The 23,504-nt window shown below is 47.1% G+C and overlaps 1 protein-coding gene across 1 annotated transcript; it reads right to left on the bottom strand.

Annotated features, from left to right (window-relative positions):
• Positions 1-6,434: 6,434 nt before the first annotated feature.
• On the bottom strand, positions 6,435-13,070 carry LOC137305296 (probable G-protein coupled receptor 139). Its single transcript, XM_067974146.1, has 2 exons — positions 12,980-13,070; positions 6,435-7,348 (listed from the first exon to the last, which is right to left on the bottom strand). Exons 1-2 carry the CDS (start codon positions 13,068-13,070, stop codon positions 6,435-6,437), a joined length of 1,005 nt encoding a protein of 334 aa, XP_067830247.1.
• Between the last annotated feature and the right edge of the window lie 10,434 nt (positions 13,071-23,504).

Genomic DNA, 23,504 nt, shown 5'->3' on the forward strand with positions numbered 1-23,504 from the left:
GGAATAGAAGGGGAAGTTTCCGTACTTTATTATGCTGTGGTGCTTTGCTTATTGGCTTGTTACAATTACTGGCAGCGATGCTCCCTTCTATGTATGGTGTGATGGAAGCAAACACCAAAATACACATCATACCTCAGCAGTGTCTTTCCATTAAGAAGAATAAAACCGGACAGACCACCCAGCATCGGACCACTCGGCATCGGACACGACAAAACCAAACTAAGCCCAGTCAACCCTGCAAAGTCCTCACTAACATCTGGGCACTTGTGCCAAAATTGAGAGAGCTGTCCCACAGACCAGTCAAGCAAAAGCCTGACATAGCCATACTCACAGAATCATAAATTTCAACCAACATCCCAGACACTTCCATCACCATCCCTGGGTATGCCCTGTCCCACCGGCAGGTCAGACCCACCAGAGGTGGCGGTACAGTGATTAACAGTCAGGAGGGAGTGGCCCTGCGAGTCCACAACATTGACTCCAGACCCCATGAAACGTCATGGTATCAGGTCAACATGGACAAGGAAACCTCCTGCTGATTACCACCAGCCATCCTCCATCAGCTGATCAATCAGTCCTCCTCCATGTTGAATACCACTTGGAGGAAGGACTGAGGGTAGCAAGGGCACAGAATATACTCTGGGTGTGGGACTTCAATGTCCATCACCAAGAGTGGCTCGGTAGCACCACTAATGACCGAGCTGGCCAAATCCTGAAGGACATAGCTGCTAGACTGGTCCTACAGCAGGTGGTGAGTGAACCAACACGAGGAAAAAACCTAATTTACCTCGTCCTCATCAATCTACCCGTCGCAGCTGCATCTGTCCATGACAGTATTGATAGGAATGACCACCGCACAGTCCTTGTGGAGACAACGTCCCATCTTCACACTGAGGACACCATTCAACACGGTGGCAGTGCCACACGTGTTGTGTGGCAATGCCACCGTGCTAAATGGGATAGATTCAGAACAGATCTAGTAGCTCCAAACTGGGCATCCATGAGGCGCTGTGAGCCATCAGCAACATTAGAATTGTATTCCAGCACAATCTGTAACCTCATGGCCCGGTATATTCCTCACTCTACCATTTCCAAGAAGCCAGGGGATCAACCCTGGTTCAATGAGGAGTGGAGAAGAGCAAGCCAGGAGCAGCACCAGGCGTACCTAAAAAGGAGGTGCCAACCTGGTGAAGCTACAACTCAGGACTACATGCATGCTAAACAGCGGAAGCAACATGCTATAGACAGAGCTAAGCAATTCCATAACCAATGGATCAGATCAAAGCTCTGCAGTCCTGCCACAACCAGTCGTGAATGGTGGTGGACAATTAAACAACTAACGTGAGGAGGAGGCTCTGTAAACATCCCCATCCTCAATGATGGCAGAGTCCAGCACGTGAGTGCAAAAGACAAAGCTGAAGCGTTTGCAACCATCTTCAGCCAGAATTGCCGAGAGGATGATCCACCTCGGCCGACTCCCGATATCCCCACCATCACAGAAGCCAGTCTTCAGCCAATTCGATTCACTCCACGTGATATCAAGAAACGGCTGAGTACACTGGATACAACAATGGCTATGGGCCCCGACAACATCCCAGCTGTAGTGTTGAAGTCTTGTGCTCCAGAACTGGCCGTGCCTCTAGCCAAGCTGTTCCAGTACAGCGACAACACTGGCATCTACCCGACAATGTGGAAAATTGCCCAGGTGTGTCCTGTCCACAAAAAGCAGGACAAATCCAATCCGGCCAAATACTGACCCATCAGTCTACTCTCAATCATCAGCAAAGTGATGGAAGGTGAGCAGGGAGCAGGGAGGGGAAAACAAGGATAGAAACAAAAAACAGAAAGGGAAGAAGCCATATTGGAAGGCAGAGAAAACAAGGGCGAAAAACAAATGGGCCCATAGTGCAAAATAAAACGAAGACGACTAGCAATCTTAAAAAGACAAGTCTAAAGGCATTGTGTCTTCATGCACGGAGCATTCGCAATAAGATAGTTGAATTAACAGTGCAGGTAGATATTAACGGTTATGATATAGTTGTGATTACGGAGACATGGCTGCAGGGTGACCAAGGATGGGAACTGAACATCCAGGGTTATTCAAAATTTAGGAAGGACAGGCAAAAAGGGGAAGGAGGTGGGGTAGCGTTGTTATTAAAGGAGGAAATCAATGCAATAGTGAGGAAGGATATTGGCTCGGAAAATCACTGTCGATTTCTGTTTTAAATTTATTTAATGATGTAGCTTCCACAGCTTCCTGGGGCAGCAAATTCTACAGACCTACCACCCTCTGAGTGAAGAAGTTTCTCCTCATCTCAGTTTTGAAAGAGCAGCCCCTTATTCTAAGATTATGCCCCCTAGTTCTAGTTTCACCCATCCTTGGGAACATCCTTACCGCATCCACCCGATCAAGACCCTTCACAATCTTATATGTTTCAATAAGATCGCCTCTCATTCTTCTGAACTCCAATGAGTAGAGTCCCAATCTACTCAACCTCTCCTCATATGTCCGTCCCCTCATCCCCGGGATTAACCGAGTGAACCTTCTTTGTACTGCCTCGAGAGCAAGTATGTCTTTTCTTAAGTATGGAGACCAAAACTGTATGCAGTATTCCAGGTGCGGTCTCACCAATACCTTATATAACTGCAGCAATACCTCCCTGTTTTTATATTCTATCCCCCTAGCAATAAAAGCCAACATTCCGTTGGTCTTCTTGATCACCTGCTGCACCCGCAAACTAACTTTTTGATTTTCTTGCACTAGGACCCCCAGATCCCTTTGTACTGCAGTACTTTCCAGTTGCTCGCCATTAAGATAATAACTTGCTGTCCGATTTTTCCTGCCATAGTGCATAACCTCACATTTTCCAATATTGTATTGCATCTGCCAAATCTTCGCCCACTCACCCAGCCTGTCTATTTCCCCTTGTAGGTTTTTTATGTCCTCCTCACTCTCTACTTTCCCTCCCATCTTTGTATCATCTGCAAACTTTGATATGTTGCACTCGATCCCCTCCTCCAAATCGTTAATATCGATTATAAAGAGTTAGAATATTACCCCCAATCCAGTGATTCTTTATCTTGAGCAATAATCTTTTATGTGGCACCTTGTCGAATGCCTTCTGGAAGTCCAAATACACTACGTCCACTGGTTCCCCTTTATCCACCCTGTACGTTATGTCCTCAAAGAACTCAAGCAAATTTGTCAGACATGACTTCCCCTTTGTAAAGCCATGCTGACTTTGTCCTATTAAATTCTGTTTATCCTAATGTTCTGCTACTGTCTCCTTAATAATAGACTCCAAAATTTTACCCACCACAGATGTTAAGCTAACTGGTTTATAATTTCCAGCTTTCTGCCTTCTACCCTTTTTAAATAAGGGTGTTACATTGGCAGTTTTCCAATCTGCCGGGACCTTTGCCGAGTCCAGAGAATTTTACCAAAGCATCCACAATCCCTACTGCCACTTCCCTCAAGACCCTAGGATGTAAGCCATCAGGTCCAGGGGATTTATCCGCCTTGAGTCCCATCTGCCGTTGTCCCCCAAATACTAATAAGTCACACCTTCCATCGAGAAACGGATCACTATTGGACAGAGGTGGACGAACCCCAACCACACAAATCTTCCGTTTGCTGCCCTTTCTCAGTGAGCAGCACTTTCTGGCCTCACAGGACGATATGGGAAGAGATTTGCAACATGCTGCCTGGATGTACAATTGGTGCTGCGGATGAGCCGCCCGTTATAGAAACCGCCCGATTTTCATTTCCATGTTTGATGACAGGGTGGCAGGTTGAGAATTCTGGGGTGAAAATATTCGTCGACGGTCGTGCAAATCGGGTGATAGCAAATTGGCAGCCCATTTTATACCCATCTAATTTCCTTCTCCGTTGAGGTCAAAGGCAAAAAAGAACGGACAGGGTATAAAATGGAATGCCAATAAAATATCGTCAGTTATTATCCACCGCCAAAATCAAAATTGGGTGGTTTCTATAACAGGTGGACGATCCGCAATGGTAGTTTTTATCGGGTTGGAAAGTTAAAATCTCAATGGTCTCTACACTGTCTGCCTCTCACCTTTGAGGACCACATGCTGTTCGCTAGGTTGAATTTATGACACAGAATAACCTTACAATATTCGTTTCTTGATCTGCTGTGCTGCACAATTTTGAGCTCATGGGTTGCCAGATAATCCGGTGGTTTGGTGAAATACCTGTTGGTTGAATAGCATGAACAGCCAACCTTTCTATTCCTCCTTTTGCTCCCAGCCAAAGCCATCACGTGATCGACTTGTTCAGCTGCATATATGGCCTCGACTTTAAATTGCCCCGTCTGGAGGAAAGCAGATGAGGGGAGGGAGGAAGGCAGTTGAAGTGGAGCTAGGAAAATAGCAATTCCCTTCCCACTCAGAGCTGACTGAATGCAATTTTAAATGGCTGATTCAAAAGGGTTCTCTTTAAATATGCAGCTCCGGCTCCAGCGATCTGCTTTATTAACCTAAGGCCTGAGTGGGAAGAGCAGCCAGTGCCAGAAGAGGACAGTAAGGTAATTTAAAAATATATATATATGGTTTCTTTTGGGGAGCAGGAGTTCTCCTTTGAGTCTCACATGGAGTAGTGATAATGTGAGAATTCAACTAACCCACCACAACCACTCAACCCAATCCTCATACAATCTCATGGCTTTATCTCATACTCACCCTCTCATGCATCTCTTTCACGGTCAGCCCACCCAACCTGCCACTACCTGTGCTGCAGCCACAGGGCATGCATCACATATGTGCAGTAGGAAGCGTAAGGCAAATGTGTCTTGAGCATGAAGGGGAAGCACAAGGGTGTTTGAGGATTTGTCATGGTTTTTACTAATATGTGATTTCTGATCAACTCACATAACATATTATATTGTCACCACTACTGCCACGTCTTTGCAAATCTTGTCTGGTTTGTGCAATAATGCCCTTTCCTGAGGATCACCGTGAAGACCCACAACTGATGCCACCCATTGTGTCACTGCAGATTGGTTATAGGTGTATTTGCATGGCTCTTTTGTGCTATCGACTGAGAAATACCGGCGATGTCCCCAGTGGCACACTGGAAGGATGCAGTGGAGAAGTTGTTGAGGGCAGTGGTGATTTTGAATGCGACAGGTAAGAAGATGGTGCTCGGGCCAACCGGGAGGAATGAAGGAGGCTGCAGATGTCCACGACTACATGTCGAGTGACTCTGAGCCTCCATGTGCACTGCTCCTCAGAGAAGTCCAGATAGCTGAGCCTCGGTCTGTAGGCTCTGTGGTGAGGGTAGTGCCTCCTGCGACGCATCTTTCTCTGTGGTTGCCCTCCCTCCTGCTGTGCAGGTGGATGTGTCACAGCACTGTGTTGTGGAGCTCCACGTGTCAGAGGCGGACGGCGTGGCCAGCGAGGCTGGAGATGCTGTTCGTCCTCCAAGGAGGTCATGACTGCTGCTACGGCAGCCCCCATCCGGAAGTTGTACGTTTGAGGGGGTCCGCAAAGTAGGTAAATGTGTCTGCACACCGGGGTTGAGGTTGCAAGTTTGTGAATTTTATTGTTAGGAGGAGGGTGGTGGAGGCCAAACTTTGTCCAAAGTGACAGAGTGGCCTCCTGCAATGAGTGAGGGTCTCCCCACCCCCTCCCCACCTCACCTGTCAAATGGACCTTTCCAGCTGCCACAGGCTGGTGGCTGCAACACGTCCATTTCAACTGGGAGTGTTTCCCCCAGTACGGGAAACACGCTCAGTTGAGTTGAAAATCCCACCCCACCTAAAATATCCTACAAATCAGGTTTGCAAATGACCTGAACGACCTAATTAATTGTTTTAAGTGGGATCCCGCAGGCTTTAATTGCTGGCGGGAGTCCCGCATGCGGGGGCTGCGCGTGCATCTAAGCGCGTCACTGGGGAACCCGGAAGTGGGCGGGTTGGAGTCGGCTCCAGACCCGCCGCGGGAACCCCCGATTTTCGGAGCCCACCTCCCCCGCCACGAACCTGCCGTCTCGGACGTCCGAAAATCGAGCCCAAGGTGTCAGCAAATAAGTGCGCTTGGCTCAATTCGTATCCCCAATCCAGACTGACACACCACCCCAGTGCAGTGGTGCTGTATGAGAGGCGCTGTTATATGGATGGCATGTCTGTTTGTTTGGATATGTGACAGGCCCAATGGCATTGATCAAAAAGAAACCAGAGACCTCCTAGTGCCATGTCCAAAATTCATCAATCATGGATAGGTACATCGATAGATAGACAGAGAGATAGATAGATAAATCGATAAGTAGATAGATTGATAGATAGATAGATGGTTGTTAAGCGAATAGCTGGATAGATACTCAGGTTACAAGGCCGCAGAGCCACACATGGATTTGGACAGTATACTCTGATTGCTATTGGACAATCTGAGGGCTAATAAGATAGACATGAGAAAAGTTATTTGAATCTTTTCACTGAATTAATAATTTGATGAAAGGGATATTTAATCACATTCTTTAGCTCCCCTCTGAATTTATTCTGCGCTACTGCATAAATAAATGTGTTTGTACAGGAACTCAAACTCTGAAGCATGTATCCAGTTTGTTCCATGATGATGAGTGGGTCACTGTAATCTGCCAACATAAGCTGAAAGTCGATAATTTGTACACAGATGAAATATGTTAAAGTTATGAACCATAACAGTATAAAACTACCAGATATGCTGAGCAGTAAAATGATGGATTTTCTCCGACTCTCCATCTCTGGATCTTTGTGATTCTCACTATTGTTTTTTGCCCGGAGTCCCCTCCTGATTCGACTGGTCATTAGAATGTGCCTGATGGTCAGAGCGTTGAACAACAAAATCAAAACAAATGGAGCGAATGGGGTTAAAATAATATCAAACCAGTGGATTGCTACCCACACGGGTGAGGTATAGAAGCTTGATTTTACAGTGCAGAACCACGATTCATTGTCAATTAATTCCTGCGGTGCAAATGTAAAATAAGATGGAATGTCTTCTAAACAATTCAACACACACACCGTTGCTATAACGACGGCCGCGGTTTTTTCGGTGCAATATTTGACTCTCAGCTTCTGGCAACAAATGGCCACAAATCGATCAAAGGTGAAAGCGACTGTTAACCAGACAGAACAATCAATGGAAGCAAAAGACAGGATGAGAATCAAACTGCAGACAGGGGTGTAGTTGAGGAATGAATTTGGAAAATGAATATTGTTAATCACATTTAAGATCACATCAAATATGATGAAGAATAAATCCGCCGCTGCCATGGCAACCAGGTAACGAGTTATGCATTTGGAGAGGCCGCACTTTCCTCGGGAGAGAATCACAATTGTCATTAAATTAGCTGCAAGAAAGAGGAAAACCATTAAAAGTACTGATTCTCACAAAATAATGGTCATCATTGATTCTGTCTGAATGCTAATTAAACGAATATTTTCAGAGGTAAATAATTATTTATCCAGAAACATTAATATATTCCCTCCAAGCAAAAGAGAAGTGCTGTTATGGGTCAAAGTCATTTCCCTGACTTTATTCATTCGATATGAGTTGTGTTGCAAAGGTCTATTCACACAATATTGTTGGAAATAGAGATATTATCGAGCAACATCCATACAGGCCTAACGGCGTGACGATAAATAACTTTATTGAGAATAAATTCCACACAGAACTGGCTTCTTTATTACAAATAACGTGAATGATACAACATAGGACTCACATTGCGACACCTCACATAGTGAGTAAGGGAACAGGTGGAAGCCACTGGTATGGTGTTGCCCCGGTACGTGTCACTGTAAGTAATTATGTTAGTTAGTTGGCAATGTGTCACGTTGCTTTAAGGCACAATGTAATAAGAAATAATTTCGCACTGGACCCGCAACCAGTTGCAAACAGCCGAAATCAACAGCTTCAAGCGGTTTGGCACATGGATGACTGGACATGTTCTATGTGCCCGTAAAATGTCAATTCAAAATAATTATTAGAATCATGAATATTACAATGCAAATTGTAAAAATATTTTAATTGCCTATTTGACAGGTTGCTCACATATAAAGGCCGAGAACTATTGCAATGAGGCTGCAGCCCGTGGAAAGTTTGCTGTCTCCTTGCACCATGGAGATAGATATTATTAATACATCAGTAGTGCCCAGTAACAGGCGTTGAAAGGGTATCTGATGGACCTAGACACAAGGGTAGTCTGGGCCAAAGGGTGTCATTATCCACACAAAGTAGGACTGATTAAACAACTGTTGTTTCCCGTCTACCTTGGCAAGCGCAACTCAGCAATATGGGGGTGACATCTTGGGCGGTAGCACAAGGTGAAAGGTGTCGAATGGGCCGCCTGTTATAAGCCCCATCCGATATTTAGTTCAATTCACTTTAATGGGACTGAATATCGGGCGGGGTGTATAACGGGCGGCGGATTGGAACTAGAGCCTAGGATGAATTTCTACCCCGCTGAGTCCCTTACGCTCTGCTTATGAAGCGGAATTTGATCCCCAACAACATGCTTATTTCATAAATCCTTGTCTATGAACCCTCCCGGGAGTGATAGTTCTGCTCAGGTAGATGGCCCGCCACGTCCCTGCCCTTTTGGTGCAGCCCAGGAATGTGCCAGGGATCCTGATCTGAGCATGCAATCGGCACATGACCAATGCTTTAATGGAAATGAGGTGGGGTGGAATATCCTGCCTTGGTCTCAATGCTCTGGTGCCACACCACAGGGGGACAAAGAATGTGGCAATGCAATCTGCCCCGTACTTCGGCTGACCCAAGTTTCCGGGACAGGGTGACTAGACTGTAGATGGAAAGCTAGGTTTCCAGTGTTAGTCTACGCCCCCGGCTACATGCTGAAGTCTAAGCGGGAACCCCTGGCTGCCCCTGGAGATCGGTAGCCAGAAGGTCCTGATCCCCGAGGCGGGGAGGGCTCTGATTGTCTTGCACTAAAAGTCTGCGCCACGCCCGCCAACCTCCAGTGGGTCTGTTCTGTGCTGCCCGTAGAACATTTAAACAGCCTGGAAAGCAAATCGCAGCGATCCCAATGCTGGAAAACAACAGTGCAGTTTAGGTGGCCCACTCCTGCTTCGTGCTTAGACATGGGAAGCAATATCTGTCTTAATATTATAACTGAGAAGAAAATTGTTACAATTGCAGATTTTGGAACTTCAGAAAAAAATCTGTTATCTGTCTGATGATTATATTAAGAACAGGTTGGAATTTGCGAATACTTTTCTCATTTAACTGATACCAGAAACAAGTGACTGTACATAGGATTAAAGGAACATCGGAAGATAGGGACAGGAAGAGGCCAGTTAGCCCCTCGAGCCTGTTCTGCTTTTTAATGAGATGATGATTGATCTGTGACCTAACTCCATATACTCGCCTCAGCCCCATTACTCTTAATAACTTTGTTTATCAAAAAGCTAGGAATCTCAGATATAAAATTAGCAGTTGAGCTAGCATCAACTGCCGTTTGTGGAAGAAAGTTGCAAACCCTTTGTGTGTAGAAGTGTTTCCTGACTCCATTCCTGAATGACCTTGCACTAATTTTCAGGTCATGTCCTCTAGTCCTAGACTCCCGAACCATCGAAAATAGCTTCTCTCAATCTAACCTGTCCTTTCCTTTAATATCTTGGAAACTTCGATCAAATCACCCCTTAATCTTATAAATTCCAGGGAATAAAACTCTAGCTTGTGTAATCGGTCCTCTTAATTTAATTCTTGGATTCCAGATATCATTCTAGTAAACCTATGCTACACTTCCTCCAAGACCAATATATTCTTCCTAAGGTGTGATGCCTAGAACTGAACACAGAACTCCAGGAGTGGTTTACCCAGGGCTTTGTATAGCTGCAGCATAACGTGTACCCCTTTGTATTCTAGTCCTCTAGACATGAAGGCCAGCAATCCACCAGCATTTTTGATTTTATTTTCCACCTGTCGATCACATTTTAATGATTTATATACATGTACCCCAAATCTCTTTGGACCTCCACTGTTTGGAGCATTTAACCATTTAGCGAGTACCCTGATCTATCCTTATTAGGTCCAAAGTCGATGACACTTGCTTACACTGAAATCCATTAGCCACAGTTTTGCACAGTCACTTAACCTATTAATACAGCATTGTAATTTTATGCTTCCATTTACACTGCCTAAAATGCTGTCTGTCTTTGTATCGTCGGCAAAATTGGATATGTGGCTCTCTATCCCGTCATCTCAGTCAATAATGACTACAGAGAATAGTTGATGCCCCTGTGGGGTACCACTAGTCATTTCTTGCCAATTTAATTACATGCCCATTATCCCTGTTCTCTGTCTCCTGTCGCTCAGCCAATTTCCTAACCAGGTCCATATAAAGATCATCCATAGACATTCGCCTGTCCACTACTTTAGTTACCTCCTCAAAAAAATCAATCAGGTTCGTCTGCCATGGCCTACCCTTTACATCAAACACATCAGAACAAACAAATGGCATTATTAGATAGAGAGCAGCAGTAATAATGCAGTTAATACTGAGAATGGTTAATAATAACTGTTCATTGTGACTTACCAGGGACACTAACCACTGCCAGAATAGGATAGTAAATTGCGGACACCTCAAACATTATTGACCGCTCCATTTTTTGTGAGAGGTAACGTTGACGGTCCGTATGGTTGACACACAGGTCAAATCCGTTCAGTTCGACCGCTCATTTATATCAGTGAGAAATCTCCAGTGAGGCAATTAGAGTACAGAATAATTGACATTAGTTACAGTCATTTGAACAAACAAATTAAGCAACTGCTTCACTCCAATACTGATCTGCGAATGGAATATTTTAGAAACACTTCCAAGTGCAATTTAGGAAAAATAGTTCTAAAACTCCACTTCGATAGCACTGGTGCATTCTATTCCGATACAAGGACTAGAATTCATGAGGTCTGTCACATTGGCATAGATTCTTATAATGCATTCAGTTAAATAAGTGTACAACTTATATTGGTTTAGTCCAATCTGGGTATGAGAAGGATAGAGAATCTATTTTCCATATTTACTGTTCTTCTCTACATTATTGGAGTAACATTATACACACGGCACACATGGGATCCAAGACCATTCACAGAATCATACAAAGTCTACAAAAGATAGTATACCATAGTTAGTGTGCAAAATATATAGGTACCAATATTTCTCGCCCGCTGCTCCAGAGTGCTAGGCAGATACAGTGGAGTTGAAATGTGTTGTATCTGACCAGACCTGACTTGAATTTGCCCGGATTTATGGGTGCAGGACTTCACAATGCACCATGAACCGACACTGAAAACGGGCCGCAGAGCAACTGCCCGGACGCATCTTCGGGCGCAGAATCCAGCTACTGATGAAGACCCGAGAAACATGCAACAGTCAGAAGACATTTAGCCCCGACGGTCCAATGGCTTCCTGTTGCAAAGAAAGGCTATTACCTGTCTAATCTTCTTCACTCTGTTTCCTGAGACTCTCATACCGTCTGATCTGCAGGGGTGAGGGGGTGGAGGGGGCGAGGCGTGAAGGGAACAAGCGTGAGCGCCGGCTTCTTCAATTGTTACTGTCTTAGAACACCCTTCCAGTGAATCCTGAGGAGAATCAGATGGAGGGGCATCGTGGCAAGACAGACCTGCATTTGGAGAAAGCCTTGTAATTTTCTAGCAGGAATATACCTTGTCCCCATTAAAACCATTACTCTCTCTCACGCTGGTCGTTCCTCCTGATCCGGCCTTCATCCCCGCTCCCTTAAGTCCAAGAGACGCCGATTTTATCGATTATTGTGGACAACTGGTTTAGCCATCCATCGCCATAACTGGCTGGACCACATAAAGCGCTATCGGGACTGTTGTCCTCTGACAAAACTATTCACCATTCCATGGTCACCCTGGAATGCAAAGAAACCCCCCGCTTGTGTTCTCCACTAGAAACCCTTTACTGAAAGCCTTGCCCCCTCCAAACTCACCTCCAACAACAAGTCGGAGAACCTCAAGGACTTCTTTGCCACTGAGATTGAGACCATGTGTTCAGCTATCTTTGCCTCATCCCTCCATTACCCTAGCCCACCAAACTTTCCTAAGGTTCCCCCTGCCCTAGCCCTGAACTCGCATTTTTGCTTGTTTCTCTCCTATCTCCCCTCACGCCCTCTCCGAGCTCATCTTATCCAAGGCGTCCACCTCCTGCTCCCTCGAACTTATTCACACCAAGCTGCTTACCACCCATCTTCCCTTCCTGACCCCTAATATTAGCTGAAATTGTTATCCACTCCCTCTCCTCCTCAGTTTCTGTTCCCCTGCCCTTCAAATCTGCTGACATCCCCCTTCCTCTAAAAGCCCGCCTCGGGCCCTCTGTCCTTGCAAACTATGGCCCCATGTCCAACCTCCCTTTCCTCTCCAAAGTTCTTGAACGTGTCGTCCAGCTGAGTGGGACTGACCACACCGGGTTCCATTCCTACATGTCCATTCGCAGCCAGAGAATCACCTGAAAAGGCTTTTCTTCCCACTCCCGCACCATTATCTCTGGAGTCCTCCAAGCATCTATCCGTGGCCCCCTCCTATTTCTCATCTATATACTGCCCCGCGGCCACATCATCCGAAAACACAATGTTTGGTTCCATATGTATGCTGAAGACACCACCTATCTCGAGCCCTCCACCACCTTTGATTTGTCACGCTGCTTGTCTGACATCTAGTATTGGATGAGCAGAAATTTCCCCATTTAAATATTGGGAAGACCAAAGCCAGTGTCTTTGGCCCACAGCTCAAACTCCATTCACTGACCACTGACTCCATCCCTCTCCCTGCCCACTGTCTGAGGCTGAACCAGACCGCTTGCAACCTTGCCGTCCTATTTGACCCTGAGATTAACTTCCAATCCCATTTCCCCTCCATACTTCCACCTTCATATCATCGCCTGTCTCCACCCTTGCCTCAGCTCATCTGCTGCTGAAACACACACCCATGACTTTGTTACCTCCAAACTTGATTATTCCAAAGGTCTCCTGACTTGCCTCCCTCCTTGCACTCTTCATAAACTTGAGCTCATCCAAAACTCTGCTGCCCATATTCCAACTCGCACCAAGTTCTGCTCACCCATCACGCCTGTGCTCGCTGAGCTGCATTGGTCCCAAGTTCTGAAACGCCTCGATTTTGAAAATATCATCCTTGTTTACAAATCCTTCCATTGCGTCGGCCCTCCCTATCTCTGTGACCTCCTCCAGCTCTAAAAACTATCCGAGACCTCTACGCTTTTCCTATTCTGGCCTCTTCCGCATTCCCGATTTTCCTTGTTCTACCATTGGCGGCGGTGCCTTCAGCTGCCGAGGCCTTAAGCGCTGTAATTGGTTCCCGACACTTCCCGACCTCTCGACCTCCCTCCCTTCCTTTAAGCCGCGCCTTAAAACTTACTTATTTGACTAAGCTTTTAGTCAACTGTCCTTATATCTCCTTACGTGGCTCGATATCAAATTCCGTTTGGTAATGCTCATATGAAGCGCCTTGGGACGTTTTACGAAGTTAAAAGCACTATATAAATCAAGTTTTTGTTGTATTGAAGGATTTATTCAATAATGTCAACTAAAATTATTGAAATTTAACTGGAAAAGCTTTGCTAGTTTATACTTCATAACAAAGTGATACCACAAGAGTTTGAAATATGACATCGTTATTCCAACTTGTTCAGTTGTTTCATGGCATAGTGAGGGAAATGTAATTTACATTGGCCCGTTTTGCCTGGATGAGTGCCGCTCCAACAACACTCAAGAAGTTCGACACCATCCAGGACAAAGCAGCCCGCTTGATTGACACCCCATCCACCACCCTAAACATTCACTCCCTTCAACACCGGCGCACCGTGGCTGCAGTGTGCACCATCCACAGGATGCACTGCAGCAACTCGCCAAGGCTTCTTCGACAGCACCTCCCAAACCCGCGACCTCTACCACCTAGAAGGACAAGAGCAGCAGGCACATGGGAACAACACCACCTGCACGTTCCCCTCCAAGTCACACACCATCCCGACTTGGAAATATATCGGCCGTTCCTTCATCGTCGCTGGGTCAAAATCCTGGAATTCCCTTCCTAACAGCACTGTGGGAGAACCGTCACCACACGGACTGGAGCGGTTCAAGAAGGCGGCTCACCACCACCTTCTCAAGGGCAATTAGGGATGGGCAATAAATGCCGGCCTCGCCAGCGACGCCCACATCCCATGAACGAATAAAAAAACAACATTGAGGCTGCAAATTTCATGTTGTAATTTCCCCCGCTGGAACAACCCAGAAGTGCACCCGTCGCCCAATTGGATTGGGTGATTTGTAGGGGGTGAAATTGGACATGGGCGGAGAAGCGAAACAGGCAGTATCAGATCGGCCGCCTGTGGTATGTTTCACCCAATCTTCAGTACCGTTGACTTGATAGAACTGAATATCGCATGTGCGTATAACGGTTGGCAAATGTGATTCTGCCTCCTCAGTCCACCGGACCGCCCGCCTAAAAGCAGTGGTGCCTCACGAAAGTACTAAAATTAAGGGCCCGCACTGGTTAACGACACATTGTTATACTGCTATTTATTTATGTTCATATTGTAGTAATGTTAACCTTTAACCTTTTTCTGTTAATCAGGGAAATAAGTCTGTTTAAAGTAGCACTGTGCTATATCGGTCAGGGCTGATCTTAAAGCAACGGTCAGTTTAGTCACTTCAGTAAACCTGATTAAAATGCATGCCAGTGCATATTGATTCATATATTTCAGAGTTCTTTAATCAGTTGATAACAAGTGCAGTAAAAAGAGTCACGTCAGTACATGTAAAACATCTGGGTATACGTCATAGAATCATAGAATCATAGAAGTTTACAACATGGAAACAGGCCCGTCGGCCCAACATGTCCATGTCGCCCAGTTTATACCACTAAGCTAGTCCCAATTGCCTGCACTTGGCCCATATCCCTCTATACCCATCTTACCCATGTAACTGTCCAAATGCTTTTTAAAAGACAAAACTGTACCCGCCTCTACTACTGCCTCTGGCAGATCGTTCCAGACACTCACCACCCTTTGAATGAAAAAATTGCCCCTCTGGACCCTTTTGTATCTCTCCCCTCTCACCTTAAATCTATGCCCCCTCGTTATAGACTCCCCTACTTTTGGGAAAAGATTTTGGCTATCTACCTTATCTATGCCCCTCATTATTTTATAGACTTCTATAAGATCACCCCTAAACCTCCTACTCTCCAGGGAAAAAAGTCTCAGTCGATCCAACCTCTCCCGATAACTCAAACCATCAAGTCCCAGTAGCATCCCAGTAAATTTTTTCTGCACTCTTTCTAGTTTAATAATATCCTTTCTATAATAGGGTGACCAGAACTGTACACAGTATTCCAAGTGTGGCCTTACTAATGTCTTGTACAACTTCAACAAGACATCCCAACTCCTGTATTCAATGTTCTGACCAATGAAACCAAGCATGCCGAATGCCTTCTTCACCACGCTATCCACCTGTGACTCCACTTTCAAGGAGCTATGAACCTGTACTCCTAGATCTCTTTGTTATATAACTCTCCCCAACGCCCTACCATTAACGGAGTAGGTCCTGGCCCGATTCGATCTACCAAAATGCAGCACCTCACATTTATCTAAATTAAACTCCATCTGCCATTCATCGGCCCACTGGCCCAATTTATCAAGATCCCGTTGCAATCCTAGATAACCTTCTTCACTGTCCACAATGCCACCAATCTTGGTGTCATCTGCAAACTTATTAACCATGCCTCCTAAATTCTCATCCAAATCATTAATATAAATAACAAATAACAGCGGACCCAGCACCGATCCCTGAGGCACACCGCTGGTCACAGGCCTTCAGTTTGAAAAACAACCCTCCACAACCACCCTCTGTCTTCTGTCGTCAATCCAATTTTGTATCCAATTGGCTACCTCACCTTGGATCCCGTGAGATTTAACCTTATGTAACAACCTACCATGCGGTACCTTGTCAAAGGCTTTGCTAAAGTCCATGTAGACCACGTCTACTGCACAGCCCTCATCTATCTTCTTGGTTACCCGTTCAACAAACTCAATCAAATTCGTGAGACATGATTTTCCTCTCACAAAACCATGCTGACTGTTCCTAATCAGTCCCTGCCTCTCCAAATGCCTGTAGATCCTGTCTCTCAAAATACCCTCTAACAACTTACCCAGATGTCAGGCTCACCGGTCTGTAGTTCCCAGGCTTTTCCCTGCCGCCCTTCTTAAACAAAGGCACAACATTTGCTACCCTCCAATCTTCAGGCACCTCACCTGTAGCTGTCGATGATTGAAATATCTCTGCTAGGGGACCCGCAATTTCCTCCCTAACCTCCCATAACGTCCTGGGATACATTTCATCAGGTCCCGGAGATTTATCTACCTTGATGCGCGTTAAGACTTCCAGCACCTCCCTCTCTGTAATATGTACACTCCTCAAGACATCACTATTTATTTCCCCAAGTTCCCTAACATCCATGCCTTTCTCAACCGTAAATACCGATGTGAAATATTCATTTAGGATCTCACCCATCTCTTGTGGTTCCGCACATAGATGACCTTGTTGATCCTTAAGAGGCCCTACTCTTTCGCTAGTTACTCTTTTGCCCTTTATGTATTTGTAGAAGCTCTTTGGATTCTCCTTTGCCTTATCTGCCAAATCAATCTCATGTCCCCTTTTTGACCTCCTGATTTCTCTCTTAACTCTACTCCGGCAATCTCTATACTCTTCAAGGGATCCACTTGATCCCAGCTGCCTATGCATGTCATATGCCTCCTTCTTCTTTTTGACTAGTGCCTCAATCTCCCGAGTCATCCAAGATTCCCTACTTCTACCAGCCTTGCCCTTCACTTTATAAGGAATGTGCTTACCCTGAACCCTGGTTAACACACTTTTGAAAGCCTCCCACTTACCAGACGTCCCTTTGCCTGCCAACAGACTCTCCCAATCAACTTCTGAAAGTTCCTGTCTGATACCATCAAAATTGGCCTTTCCCCAATTTAGAATTTTAACTTTTGGGCCAGAATTATCATTCTCCTTAGCTATCTTAAAACTAATGGAATTATGATCACTGGTCCCAAAGTGATCCCTCACTAACACTTCTGTCACCTGCCCTTCCTTATTTACCAAGAGGAGGTCAAGTTTTGCCCCCTCTCTAGTCGGGCCATCCACATACTGAATGAGAAATTCCTCCTGAATACACTCAACAAATTTCTCTCCATCCAAGCCCCTAATGCTATGGATGTCCCAGTCAATGTTGGGAAAGTTAAAGTCCCCTACTATTACCACCCTATTTTTCTTGCAGCTGTCTGTAATCTCCTTACATATTTGCTCCTCAATTTCCCGTTGACTATTTGGGGGTCTGTAGTACAATCCTACCAAAGTGATCTCTCCCTTCTTATTTTTCAGTTCTACCCATATAGATTCAGTGGGCGAACCCTCGGATATATCCCCTCTCACTACTGCCGTGATGTTCTCCCTAATCAAGAACGCAACTCCCCCTCCTCTCTTACCTTCTGCTCTATTTTTCCTATAGCATCTGTACCCTGGAACATTGAGCTGCCAGTCCTGCCCCTCCCTTAGCCATGTTTCAGTAATAGCTACAACATCCCAGTCCCATGTCCCCATCCATGCCCTGAGTTCATCTGCCTTGCCCATCAGACTTCTTGCATTGAAATAAATGCAGTTTAATCTAGACTTCCCTTGGTCTTTGCCCTGCTTTCTCAGACCATCTGTCCGGTCATGTTTTGTACTCTCTCCCTTACTGCCTTTTGTTTCTGTCACCACTTTACTTCCCACTGACTTCCTGCATCGGTTCCCATCCCCCTGCCACATTAGTTTAAACCCTCCCCAACAGCACTAGCAAACACTCCCCCTCGGACATTGGTTCCAGTCCTGCCCAGATGCAGACCGTCCAATTTGCAGTGGTCCCACCTCCCCCAGAACCGGTTCCAATGGCCCAGGAATTTGAATCCCTCCCTCTTGCACCATCTCTCAAGCCACGTATTCATCCTCGTGATCCTGTCATTCCTACTCTGACTAGCCCGTGGCACTGGTAGCAATCCTGAGATTACTACCTTTGAGGTCCTACTTTTTAGTTTAACTCCTAACTCCCTAAATTCAGCTTGTAGGACCTCATCCCGTTTTTTACCTATATCGTTGGTACCTATATGCACCACGACAACTGGCTGTTTACCCTCCCCCTCCAGAATGTCCTGCAGCCGCTCCGAGACATCCCTGACCCTTGCACCAGGGAGGCAACATACCATCCTGGAGTCTCTGTTGCGTCCACAGAAACGCCTGTCTATTCCCCTTACAATCGAGTTAACGATCACTTGAGCTCTGCCACTCTTTTTCCTGCCCTCCTGTGCAGCAGAGCCAGCCACGGTGCCATGATCCTGGCCGCTGTCACCTTCCCCTGGTGAGCCATCTCCCCCAACAGTATCCAAAACGGTATACCTGTTTTGGAGGGAAATGATTGCAGGGGACCCCTGCACTGCCTTCCTACTCTTCCTCTGTCTGTTGGTCACCCATTCACTATCTCCCTCAGTAATTTTTATCTGCGGTGTGACCAACTCACTGAACGTGCTATCCACGACTTCCTCAGCATCGCGGATGCCCCAAAGTGAGTCCATCCGCAGCTCCAGAGCCGTCAAGCGGTCAAACAGTAGCTGCAGCTGGACACACTTCCCGCAGGTGAAGGAACCAGGGACACAGGAAGGATCCCTGAATTCCCACATCCCACAAGAGGAACATGACACGGGTCTGGGATCTCCTGCCATGACTTAACCCTTAAATTAGCTTAACAACAACTAACTGCTCCTCGACACCAGTTCTTCTGCCTCCCACTGTTCAGTGGAGGTGACTGAGCCGACTTCTCCCAGAATGCCCCTCTGTCTCCTCTGCTGTCTCACCCTTTTAAATTGGGGTTTTTGAAGAAGAAGGACATTAATTTGTACGAAATTAATCAAAGACAGGCCGATAATTAAAGGTTTACATGGCGAATAGCAATTCTATGTAACAAGAGTGAAACTATCAATTAGATAACAAAGTGGGCAAGTTGTACCGAACTATGGAAAAGGAGCTTGTCACGTCAGGAAAACTAAAATTGTTGACAAGCTACAACTCAAATAAATTCTCCCTATATGGAATTGTATTTTACCTTTTATATAAAGATGTAATGCTAAAATTGTGTGGATTGTCACCTGGAGGGAGTGCGAGAAATGTATAAAAATTGGGTTTTTGTAATGAGTATTCGGAGTCGCGAAAGCCTGAGACACTGAGCTCAGAACGTAAACATGTTTGATTCCCAAGCAACTAGCATTAGGTTTGGTTGTAAGTATTACCATTTAAGTGTGTGTGCAATTATTATTACATGTGCTTTGCACCTTATATATCTGTGATATCCAATATTCAATGAATAAGTACTCTATTGATTTCAAGAGTAAATTATCAATAAAATCCCCTCCTCTAACATTAACCAAGAATGTAAAATGTTCTGTTGCATTGGGAGTTGAACATTTTCGGGATTCTCCCACTCGTCCGCCATAACTTGGATACCTGGGGCCTTTAAGTCGGCACACAGCCCATGAAGCAAAGGCAATGCATCAACTGGTGCCAGGAGCATTTAACGGAATGCTGGTTGCCTTAAAGTTGTACTTCCCTTGAGAGGTAGAAACGGCTGCAGCAAGACCAGCATTCTTGTAGGATGCAGCTTAAAAGGTCTTAATGTAGGAGGAGCTTGAAAGAAGCGTGGTAGTTTTTAATTGGACATCCTCTTCAAAATAATACTATGAGAGCACCTTGCATGGAGGTAGCAGATGAAGTGAGTGGATGAATCCTTGGAGCGGATGAAGAAGGGACGGATGAAGAAGAAATTTGCTGCTCTCTGAAAGTGTTGGAAGTTAAGTGTGCTCAGACATTGTTTAATTTTGCAATGTCGCCTTACAATGTTACCTTAACAACACTTCAGTGTAAATTTCATGGAGCATTATAGAAGAATGAAGCCCAGCACTCTGGCCATAGTTTACCTACTTTCCGAATGCACAGATCTCTCAGCATGCTTATGCTTATATTTTAGCAATGAACTCTAATGCAAAGAGGCTGACATTGCATTATAGCAAAATGCCACCTCATGCCACCACAGACAATTAAGCATTCAAGGAGCATCGGTCGTGAGAGCACAGCACGAGGGCTGATTTGAAGACCTCAGGTATCCAATCTTCTATCTCGAATTTCTTTACTTCAAAGCATTTTTCTTTCACTGCTTATATTAGAATAGATATTTATAAGTTTTGAACTTTTTTTTATCGACCCTACTCTACATTTTATGCTCTCCTATCTTACATCAGTCTACGACCTCAAATCCCCTATGCTTTCAAGAGAAAATTCATTGGTTATAATATCTGGGTAAGATTCAAGTGTGATGCCTTAAGAACATAAGAATACAAGAAATTGGAGCAGGATTAGGCAAAATATGGCCTCTCTAGCCTGCTCTGCCATTCAATCAGATCATGGCTGACCTTCGCCCTCAACTCCACTTTCCCGCCCGTTCCCCATAACCTTGATTACCCGAGAGTCCACGGGCTTGATTTTACCACCTGCTATCGGGTGCGTTCTCGGCGGGGAGGGGGGGGGGGCGGAAAATCGGGGAATCCCGGAGCGGGACCGGATCCCGTCTCGAACCCGCCCACTTCCGGGTTCCCCACGGACGCGCCGGTGTGCGTGCGCAGACCCCGCAGGTGGGAACCCCCCGCAGGCAATTAAAGCCAGCGGGATGCCACTTGTAAGTATTTATCTTGCTCGTTCAGGTCATTTACAGGCCTGGTTGAGCTGTTTTATTAGGAAGGGTGGGATTTTACCTTGAACTGGGACTGTTTCCCATACTGGGGGAAACACTCTCATTTCAAACGGACGTGTTGCAGCCAGCAGCCTGTGGCAGCTGCCAAGGTTCATTCCATAGGTGGGTGGGGGGAGAGCCTTCACCAACGCAGGAGGCCACTCCGTCACATAGGCCAACGCCTGCCCTCCACCACCCTCCTCCTAGCAAGAAGATTCACCGACGTGGAACCACAACCCCGGTGCGAGGACACACTTACCGACCTGGCAGAACCCCTCTGAACTACACCTTCCAGATGGGGGCCGCCTTGACCTCCTCGGAGGACGAACAGCATCACCAGCATCACCAGCCTCGCAGGCCACGCCGTCCGCCTCAGACACGTGGAGCCCCACAACACGGTGCTGTGGCACATCCACCTGCACAGCAGGAGGGAGGGCAACCGTAGAGAGAGATGCGTCGCTGGAGGCACTACCCTCGGCACAGGGTCTACAGACCGAGGCTCAGCTTCATGGACCTCTCTGAGCAGCAGTGCATACGGAGGCTCAGAGTCAGTCGCCAGGTAGTCGCTGACATCTGCAGCCTCCTTAATGACGAGCTGCTCCCGGATGGACCAAGCAGCATCTTCTTACCCGTCGCCGTCAAAGTCACCACTGCCCTCAACTTCTTTGCCTCCGGATCCTTCCAGGGTGCCACCGGGGACATCACCCGGGGTCTGTCAGTCGTCTGCACACAAGTGCATAAGGCAGGTTACCGATAGGTTGTTCCACAGGGCCTCGCACTACATCAACTTTGCCATGGATGAGCGCAGCCAGACGGAGAGGGCAGTTGGATTCCATGGCTTCCCACGGGTGCAGGGTGTAATCGATTGCACCCACATAGCAATACGGGCACCTCCACATGAGCCAGGGCTGTTCATCAACAGGAAGGGGTATCACTCCATGAACGCCCAGCTCATCTGTGACCACCGCCAGAGATTCCTATACGTGTGCGCCAGATACCCTGGCAGCTGCCACGATGCGTTCATCCTCAGGGAGTCCACCGTCCCGCCCATCCTGCAGGCACCCAACACCGGCAACGGCTGGCTCCTGGGCGACAAGGGATATCCCCTGCACACGTGGCTTATGACACCTCTGAGGAACCCCATCACCGAGCCGCAGCGTCGATATAATGACAGTCACATTGCTACCAGGTCTACAATTGAGCAGGCTATAGGGCTGCTCATGATGCGCTTCAGGTGCCTTGATCGTTCCGGGGGAGCGCTCCAAAACACGCCACTCAGAGTGGGACGAATTATAGCTGTCGGCTGTGCCCTGCACAACATGGCACTACAGAGAGGGGTGCAGCTGGAGGAGGCCCCATGCACATCCGCCACCCACATTGAGGACGACGATGAGGAGGAGGAGGAGGAGGACGGCCAGCGGGAGGAGGAGGAACGACCCATGGGCCGAACATCGGCTCACCTGGATGCTCGTCAGGCCAGGGAGGCACTCATATGTCAACGGTTCTTGTAATATCAGATTGTCTGAGGCGTTCACATCTCATCACGTGCACAGAGGAGGGGCCATACCAGCCCCCTCCACAGAAGAGTGGTGCCAGTACTCCTGCACCCACTCTAGTGTGACCCAATGGGTGGGACCAGGTGTCCGCCATCATGATGAGACGCACGGAAGGGACCTATTGCACAAGCCGCTGAAGAATGGACAAGAGGTGGCAGCAGTGGTGAGAACAATTGTGTTTATTCTGTCTGTGCACTAAACGACTGTAAACAAAAACATAACAAAGTGTCGTACACCCTGGTGCATTCCCTTTGTGATCATAACACCTTTGCCTTACGTTTGCGGGAACCCCTACGTGGTGCTACCCCTGTGGCTCCAGCAGAGGTAGTGGCAGGTTGCTCCTGTTCGTTCCCTGACCGGGTAGATGCCTTGGGCCGACGCCCCCTGGGTTTCGGTGCCCGTGAGGGCACCTCCACAGACTGCTCCTCCTGCACCTGTGCAGGGGCAGACTCGGCCACCTGGAGAGGAGGCACCATTGCGGGTACTGGTTCAGAGGGGGGCAACGGGTGTGATGTGGGGGCACCTTGAGTAGCGTCCCCACTTCCATGTCCCCGTTCACCATCTTCCCTCACATTGCCTAGGCCCACATCACCCCTTCCACCCTGCTGGACGGCAGTTTGGATGACGTGTGTGAGACCTTGCAAGGCCACCTCCAATGTATCTGTCAGCCTGTTTATCGCGGCAGAATGTTGCTCATCGTGAATCCGAACAGCCGTTGTCAGGGCCTGGATGGACTCAATGCTGAGCTGTGCGTGACGCTCGAGGGAGGCTAGCCTGTCCTCCACCGCAGACGTTCCCGCACCTACCCGCGACACTATGTCGCCGATACCCTCCTGTACGTGCGCCACCATTGCCCGCATGCAGGAGTTGGACTCCTCCATCACCTGCGCGATTGTGGACAGTGCGTGTGGCACCTCTCCCAGTACCTCGGCAATCTGCCGGTGCCCCTCGACGACTCTCCTTTTGACTGGTGGCCCCCTGGGTTCAGCATCTGTGTCCAGCTGAGCAGAGCCTGGAGAAGAGTGCTCCCACCGACGCGGACCCTCCGCGGCTGCCCCTGCCACCAGGGTCTGCTCACGC

The sequence above is a fragment of the Heptranchias perlo genome, chromosome 39 (assembly GCF_035084215.1).
Source record: "Heptranchias perlo isolate sHepPer1 chromosome 39, sHepPer1.hap1, whole genome shotgun sequence".
Lineage (NCBI taxonomy): Eukaryota > Metazoa > Chordata > Chondrichthyes > Hexanchiformes > Hexanchidae > Heptranchias > Heptranchias perlo.